This window comes from Pygoscelis adeliae, unplaced genomic scaffold (genome assembly GCF_000699105.1).
Source record: "Pygoscelis adeliae isolate BGI_AS28 unplaced genomic scaffold, ASM69910v1 Scaffold582, whole genome shotgun sequence".
Taxonomy (NCBI): Eukaryota; Metazoa; Chordata; class Aves; order Sphenisciformes; family Spheniscidae; genus Pygoscelis; species Pygoscelis adeliae.
Genome location: NW_008824281.1, coordinates 25349 through 33594, shown reverse-complemented (window position 1 = coordinate 33594; position 8246 = coordinate 25349). Strand labels below are relative to the sequence as shown.

General features: G+C 57.5%; 1 protein-coding gene across 1 annotated transcript in view; it reads left to right on the top strand.

Annotated features, from left to right (window-relative positions):
- MAST3 (microtubule associated serine/threonine kinase 3) overlaps window positions 1-8246 on the top strand; it is a 25381-nt gene that overhangs the window by 14033 nt on the left and 3102 nt on the right. Inside the window, exons 6-21 of the mRNA XM_009318412.1 lie at window positions 256-413; window positions 2153-2228; window positions 2659-2859; window positions 2941-3042; window positions 3591-3723; window positions 4230-4297; window positions 4692-4777; window positions 4919-5127; window positions 5461-5599; window positions 5832-5964; window positions 6075-6240; window positions 6533-6634; window positions 6913-7035; window positions 7370-7479; window positions 7632-7777; window positions 7978-8210. Of these exons, the coding sequence (XP_009316687.1) occupies window positions 256-413; window positions 2153-2228; window positions 2659-2859; window positions 2941-3042; window positions 3591-3723; window positions 4230-4297; window positions 4692-4777; window positions 4919-5127; window positions 5461-5599; window positions 5832-5964; window positions 6075-6240; window positions 6533-6634; window positions 6913-7035; window positions 7370-7479; window positions 7632-7777; window positions 7978-8210 (2185 nt within the window). The remainder of the gene's footprint in view (window positions 1-255; window positions 414-2152; window positions 2229-2658; window positions 2860-2940; window positions 3043-3590; window positions 3724-4229; window positions 4298-4691; window positions 4778-4918; window positions 5128-5460; window positions 5600-5831; window positions 5965-6074; window positions 6241-6532; window positions 6635-6912; window positions 7036-7369; window positions 7480-7631; window positions 7778-7977; window positions 8211-8246) is intronic.

Below are 8246 nucleotides of genomic sequence, written 5' to 3'. Positions count from 1 at the left end.
GGGGGGGGGCAGCGGAGCCGGGTTGAGTGGGAGAGCGGGAAGTTTGGGGTGGGAGTGGGCAGCGCAGACCTCCCCGGGCTGGCCTTGCCGTCCGTATTTCACGTTATCGAGCACAGAGCATGCTGCCCATCAGCGTTTCCAGCCTCCTAAAAGGCTTCGAGGAATATTTTCCCCGTGGGCTTGCTGGTTTCCACCCCGCGGCCGGAAAGCGCGGATCCATCTCCTGATCCCCCCCGTGTCTGTCCTTCTTTACAGTCGTCTTCGTCCTCCCAGGAGCGCCCTCACCAGCTGCCGTACCAGCCCACCCCCGATGAGCTGCATTTCCTTTCTAAGCATTTCCGCAGTACGGAGAGCGTCATGGACGAGGAGGGGCGGCACTCGCCCTGCCTGCGCCCACGATCCAGGAGCCTCAGGTACGGCACCCACCGCCGTGGGAGTACCCACGGTGCCGCCGGGATGATGCACCGGGTGCCGGCACATCCGGCGCATCCTCTGCCCTCTCGTGAGCTGTTCCTGGGATGTCCTGCTCCTGCTAAGCCCGTCCCAAGGTGCTGACCCCGATACGGGTTTTCCCCTTGCAGGGGAGTGGAGAAGCTATGGCTTGAGGTTGTAGATGCCCCGTCCCGGGAAATATTCAAGGTCAGGCTGGACGGGGCTCTGAACAACCTGATCTAGTTGAAGATGTCCCTGCCCACGGCAGGGGGGTTGGACTAGATGGCCTTGAGAGGTCCCTTCCAACCCAAACCATTCCATGAGTCTATGATTCTACGATCCTAAACTCCATGATTTTGGGCATTAGGGTCTGGTTCTCAGCATCTTCTCGGCTGTCGGGATGTAACATGGCTCTCTTGGCAGCAGACAACACCTGAGAGTGAGGTTTCCTGGGGCTGAAGCTGGAGAAAGTGAGATTTGTTCCAAAATAGTTGGCTCGCAGCTTCTTGCTCAATTGTCTCAAAGGTTCTGGTGGAGAGAAGGGGACCACCGAGCAGAAGCGGTGGCCGTCCTTGCAGGGCACGGCTGGGAGGCCACTGGCCTGACCTGCCATTAAAAGGTTAAAAAAATCCCATTTCTGGGCTTGGGTGGGGAAACATCACCTGCGTTTGCTGGGGCTGAGCATCAGCCTGGCCTTTGCCTCTGCAAAACACAAGGAGCGCAGGTGGACAGGCATTTGTGGGCTGGAGAGAGGAAAATTTGGAGAGAGCATCAAGCCAGTGGCCATAGCATTGTGCGAGCTGACCCTACGGACCTGCTGAGCTCCGCGTTGCTGCTCCAAGACCGTGTCCCACGCAAGGAACCGGTCACGTTTCCGCTTGTCCAGCACCAGGAGCTTGTGCTTTTTACAGGGGATGTTTCGGTTAAATCCTCTTTTCCCACTGAAAAAGCTCCAGACCCTCTTTGCACCGGAGGCAGACCCATACCCCTGCGTGTTGCCGGCTGAAATTTCATTAAAATCAGATTAATTATCTGACAGGGTTCTGTAGGTGGTGAGGTTTTCATCGAGGAGATGCCAGCTCTGCGGTCGGCACGGCACGGCAAAGGCTGGGCTGGGGCTGGGCTGGGGCTGGCAGCGAGTGGCTTCGGTCTGGTTTTAATCGCCACATTTATTGTATAACGGTTAATGAGTTTCTGGCTGCTCCTACGACTTGCTTTGCATAACAGGATCACCAGGCAGGGGCCTGAGAGAGGCAAAGTCGGGTGAGGGTAAGAGAGAAGCCTTGTTTAATGAAGGTCCCTGTGTCCACCACGGGGTTTGGTTGGGGTTTTATTTGCTGGTGAGCTGCAAAAAGGGCAACGACGGTTGAGAAATTGCGGGATCCAGAGGAAGGAAAGGATGCGCTCGCTCTTCAAAGCCAAGTGACTGATGCACCAGCCTCTCAGCTCTGGATTTTCAAGTGACTTGAGTTTGGAGACCTGGGTCTGTGGGAGGTTAACCTTCCCTGGACCAGGTCCCAGGGACCTTCAGATCCATGCACGGTGGGAGGGATGCTGCTGGAAGTGCTGGCCCAAGGTTGATGGTTCCGCTCGGATGAGCTTTAACCGCTTGGGATCGGGAGTTAGGAGGGGGGAGCAAATTGCTCTCCAGGGGTAGTAGCTATTGCATAGATGTAAATGACTTGGACCTCATAACACAACTGGTTTCCTCCCTCCGCAGCCCTGGACGGACGAGTGGAACGTTTGATAACGAGGTTGTGATGATGAACCATGTCTACAAGGAGCGGTTCCCCAAGGTAACTGCTGGGACTGGGGAGGACGAGCACGTTACTGCCTCCACAGCATCCTGACAGCATCTTCTCCAGAGCAACCTCTTCTCTGTACTGGAATATAGAAAGCATGGGTAGATATACCAGGGAGTGTTGGAGGACGCTGGAGACATGGTCATGAACCGGGGAGGCAAGGGACCTGCGGGTCTGCATCATCACACATGCAGGCAGAGGTCTCTGGAGACTTTGGTGGAGCTTTTCCAGCCTGCTGGAAGCTGGCTCCCAGGTGGGACCAGGATGTGCACGTGGATATTGGAGCTGTGGGAGGTGGTAGCATGAGATCCTGGCTGGCCAAACCCAACGCAGGAGGTGGTAGTATGAGATTTCGGCTGGCCAAACCCAAGGCATGGTATGGGGGCACGCGTTCCCAGACATCACCATCCATTCTGCCTTGCAGGCCACAGCCCATCGTCTGCAGGACACCATCACAAACTTCTCTCCAAGCAGCACCCTGCCGCTGGCAGACGGGGTGCTGGGCTTCATCCACCACCAGATCATCGAGTTGGCCCGCGACTGCCTGGCAAAGTCCCAGGGAGCTCTCATCACCTCCCGCTACTTCATGGAGCTGCAGGAAAAACTCGAGAAGATGCTCCGAGATGTGAGTACGGGGCAGTTCCCTGCCCAGTGTCATCTCCTGAGGCCACCGATAGATGCCTGGCTTCTGTCTCCTCGCTGGCAGGCTCAGGAGCGTTCGGAGAGCGAGGAGGTGAAGTTCATCGACCAACTGGTGAGGAAGCTGCTGATCATCATCTCCCGTCCTGCTCGCCTTCTGGAGTGCCTGGTAAGATGTGGCAGCTCCTGATGTGTCTTGCCTTTCATGGTCCACGCCCACCTCCTTTCCGGGCAGGCGCGGACCATGAAAGACAAGGCATCTGATCACCACCTTGCCTGGTCCACCACGGGAACCGCTGCTCCTCACCATCCTGGCCTGGCCGTAGCAAGGAGCTAAGACCAGTCCTTGCATTAAAGCCAATTCTCGGAGGGGAGAAGCTGGTTTTTCATAGCTGAGTAGGGAGATGTGAACTTCCCGGCAAGCTTCCTCATCCATTTTCAGGGTTTTTTTTTTTTAGCTGTTGTGCTGAATTTCTAAAGCACTCGCCTTTGTGCTGTGGTTCCTGCAGCTGGAAGGAGGGGGCTCATGGGGCTTCATTTTGTTCCATCAACCCTTGACATTGGGAACGATGGTAGAAACAGCAGCAGAGCATTTAGCTTTCTCCTGCAAGCACCCAGAGCCCGTCCCCAATTACAGATGTCACCTGCAAGGCTTAGAGGAAAGGCTTAACTTCGCAAAGTCTCGCTCCTCAACTGTTCTTGGTTTTCCCCGTCCAGGAGTTTGACCCGGAGGAGTTTTACCATCTCCTGGAGGCTGCAGAAGGACACGCCAAAGTTGGCCAGGGAATAAAGACCGATATTCCCCGATACATCATCAGCCAACTGGGGCTCGTCAAGGACCCGCTGGAGGGTAGGGAACCGCTTGGGTTGGTGGCCCCGAGGTCTGCAGCGGGATGTGGACTCCCAGTTTGGCCACCGGCAAGTGTGAACGAGCACTGGGAGGTGGCAGGGGGACCAGCAGGGCTGAGCTGGTGTCACGGGGTGGGTCACAGCAGGACCAGGACAGTGTCCAAGTCTCCCGGCCAGCCCCACATCCCTCGTTACTGCTCCCAACATGTTCAGCAAAGCAGATTAAGCTCAAGAACGCTTAATCCATAGGAAGCCATGGACGTGGGGGGGAACCATAATCCCTGAAGAACACGGGAATGACTGTGGAAAAAAGGGAATTATATAAGTGTTTAACCTCGTGTTGAACCTCTTAACGCCATGACCTGAATTTCTCCATACAATAGCTCAAGCAAAGCGTGTGGCTAAATCCCCGCGGGATCTCCCAGTTTGGAGGGAAAGTGGTTGGTGGGGCTTATTTTGGTGGGGGTTAAGCATGAAGAAGGTGAAAACCATCTCTGTCTTCTGCAGAAATGGTCCAGCTGGATCACTTCGACAGCGGGAACACCATCACGCCGGAGAATGATGACGCCTGTGAGGTGCGTGTGGTCCTACCTGCGTGTCCCACCTGCTGCCTCCAGCTTCGTCCTGCCTCACCCCACACCAAAGCTCCTTGCAGCAACTCCTCTGCTATCTTAGGCTGGGAGATGTTAATTTGGTTTGTCCCCAAGGGTGACTGCTGTATTGAGGTGTAATATCTCACAGTCCCTCAACTGGCGTCTTGAGTGGACAGAGCTCAGAGTGGGCTCTTGATCTGCAGAGCATCTTGGTCTTCTGGTTTGGGGTTTGTGGCCAAAGAGGGCTCAGGGAGGGATGTCCTCTGGCAGCCAGGAGCACTCGGAGGTGATAGGTGATGGTGCTCAGTGAATTCCTGCCTGCACTCAGAGCACCGGCACGCTGGGAAACATTAAAAACCTTCCATGTCTTCTTCAGAGCCAGCCTTCAGCCACTGCTCCTCGGAGGAAGCCCTGCGAAGGGGACTTTGAGACCATCAAGCTGATCAGCAATGGGGCTTACGGGTGAGTTGTGAAGTTCCTAACACTTGTCTCCGTCTGTAAACGTCTCCAAAGTCCTCCCTGTCCAAGCCCCGTAGTGCTGCGTGGTCGGTCCTGGTGGTTGGAGGACATGTTTTGAGGTCCAGCCATTTTGCTCTCTCCTAGGGCCGTGTACCTGGTGAGGCACAGGGAGACACGGCAGCGCTTCGCCTTGAAGAAAATCAACAAGCAGAACCTCATCCTGAGGAACCAGATCCAGCAGGTGTTCGTGGAGAGGGACATCCTCACCTTCGCGGAGAACCCCTTCGTGGTCAGCATGTTCTGCTCCTTCGAGACAAAGCGACATCTCTGCATGGTGATGGAGTACGTGGAAGGTGAGAGCGGGATTCGGGGCTGGAGGGAGGGGGCAATATCAATGTCTGAGCACTGAGGACACCACCTGGACATCTGCCCTGCTTTGCTCCAGGGAGCGGAGGGAAGCATGAGGAGATGCTTTGGTGATCCTGAGTGTCACCTTGATGAGGGTGGTGGCCGTGCTCACCTAGGAGAGTGTTTGTGCCCCATGCCCAGGGATCAGCGCCGCTCCACGGAGGGACGGGAGGGTCTGGCTGGGAGCCTGCCTGGCAGGAGAGGCAGCATAGCCCTGCCCACTGACCTCCCTGCCTTCTCTGAGCTCCCCATGCTCAGGAGGACCCGTGTCCCCGCAGGAGGGGATTGCGCCACGTTGCTGAAGAACATGGGCCCACTGCCCGTCGACATGGCGAAGATGTACTTCGCCGAGACTGTTCTCGCGCTGGAGTATCTCCACAACTACGGCATCGTCCACCGGGACCTCAAACCCGACAAGTGAGGACGTGGGTCAGGTCTGAACAAGGACGGGGTTGGGTTTGGGTGGGAATGGGAGAGGGACTGATCCAAGCCAAGAGGGTAAGGCAGAATGAGGTCATGGGTTTTGATGCCCAAAGACCTGGTTCTTTGCCGTTGCACCAGGACCAGAGGTCTTGGGGTCCGGCTGGTCCTGCCCAGGTCTCCCCAGAAGCAAACGGCATCATCGCGGGGCATCTGTCTTCTCTTGCAGTTTGCTCATCACCTCCATGGGCCACATAAAGCTGACAGACTTCGGTCTGTCAAAGATCGGCTTGATGAACATGACCACAAACCTCTACGAAGGGCATATGGAGAAGGACACTCGGGAGTTCGTGGACAAGCAGGTAGGAGGTCCTGCTCCGCTTGGCCTATCTGCCATCGCCAGGGACCAGGAGAGCCTTGGGACTTGTTGCAAAGGTCATTGCAGAGGTGTCAGCTGCTGCTTCCCACGCAGGTGTGTGGCACTCCAGAGTACATCGCCCCAGAAGTCATCCTCATACAGGGCTACGGGAAGCCCGTCGACTGGTGGGCCATGGGCATCATCCTCTACGAGTTCCTGGTGGGCTGCGTCCCCTTCTTCGGAGACACCCCTGAGGAGCTCTTCGGGCAGGTCACCAGCGGTGAGTGTTGGTGGCAACTTTGCTCCTCGGTTCGCTCTTCCCAGCAGTTCATGGCTCGTCCTTAACATGTGGAGAGCTTCGTTCCTTCATTTCATACTCGGTTGAACAGCCAGGAGGCTCCTCAAGCTTTGATTTCCCAGTTTGGGAGGGTGCTTTCATCTGCTGCGGCTCCTGGGGGACTTTCCTCTTGCTCAGAAGTGACTTATCCTGTGACCTCGCATCGTCACAGCCCCCGTTGTGTCCCAGCGCCGTCTTCCAGCCACTCCAAACTCCTTTTCCTTTTTCCTTGCAGATGAAATTATGTGGCCGGAAGGGGACGAGGCTCTTCCCGCGGACGCCCAGGACCTGATCACACGGTTGCTGAGACAGTGTCCCCTCGAGCGCTTGGGCACCGGTACGCGTGGCAGCCCCCGCACAGCGCTCGGGGGGTGACCTGGCACCCTAATTCACGTCAAGCCATTTTCTGAAACCAAAGCGTGTCCTGCCACGTTTAGGATGCTCGGAGGAGGTCCCCTGCTTGGGGTTCACCCCGGGAAGGCAGCATGGGGATCTGATCCGTCCGATTTTAAGCCATTTGCTCTGCATGGAGGAGAGACCATGCCGTTTGGGATGGAAGCAGGAGCATCCTGGATCCCGCCCCGTCCCCCTGACGCGGGTTTCTCTGCCTGGCAGGGGGTGCGCACGAGGTGAAGCACCATTCCTTCTTCCTCCACCTGGACTGGAACGGGCTGCTGCGGCAGAAGGCTGAGTTCATCCCCCAGCTGGAGTCAGAGGACGACACCAGCTACTTCGACAGTGAGGCCAAATCCATCCCCTTTTCCCCTGCCTCTGCCAATCCGTTATCCCAGCTGCAGGTCGGATGCTCCTGTGGGAAATGAAGATCTCCTGGGTGAAGTCGGTCGCTTTACAACCAAAGCCGCGAAACAGATGCAATCCTTTTTCCAGGCTGCTCAGCCTTACCAAACCCCTTAATTTCTCACCCCCAGACTTCCCTGGGATTTGGGACCGGGCTGTCAGCCACAATAGAGCTCCCTGTGGCTGCAGGTCCCACCGGGGCCGTGCGGGCAGGCAGGACGCCGTGTGTCGCAGGCAGGGTGTCAGCCCTGCCTGCTCTGGCTCTTGGTTTCAGCTCGCTCCGAGAGGTACCGCCACTTGGATTCGGAGGATGAAGAAACCAACGACGAGGAATCGTCCGTGGAGATCGGGCAGTTCTCCTCCTGCTCCCATCGCTTCAGCAAGGTGCTCTAATCCCTCCTCTGGCACCTCTCCTCATCCAAAATGATGGGTGCCATGGCTGGCTTGGTTGTGCCGAGCATCGGTGTCCTGGTGGACGCTGGAGCACCTGGATTCCCAAATTTCTGCTCCTTGCTGACGGCTCATCTCCTCCTCAGGTGTACAGCAGCTCCGAATTCCTGGCGGCTCACTCCAACCTCAGCCTCTCGTCCTCTGATCGGAGTCACAGCGAGGACAAAGAGGAGCGATGGGACAGGCACTCGGGAGACGAGGACAGGAGCCGGCTGTCGGGCACAGAGCCCCGGTGCGTGCTGAGACGGGGGATGCAACGCTGATGTGGGTTTGTGCCAGTGCCGAGGGTTGGTGCCGGCGCTGAGGGTTTGTACCAGCACCGAGGGTTCGCAGAGGTGTCGGTGGGCCGTGTCCTGGGGTGCTGCAGTGGCTCGGTGCCATCCCCTTCGCCCATCTTTGGTTGTCCCGAGCCCTCCTGCTCTCCCCACGCAGGCTCCGCTCCTGGACGTCCTGCAGCTCCACGCCATTCACCTCCCGGCACGAGCGAAGCCGCAGCCCTGCCGCGCTACCCAGCACCTACAGCCTTGACACCATGCCCAAGTTTGCCTTCTCCTCGGAGGATGAAAGCCCTTGCGTGGCATCCTCCAAGCCGGAGAGACCCAAGTTTGTGCTGGGAGACCCCGACGCAGGGACCGGCAGCACAGTGAAGCCGTCGGCATTATCCGGTGTGTAGGCTGTGGGTGCTGGGGGGGGGGGGCCCG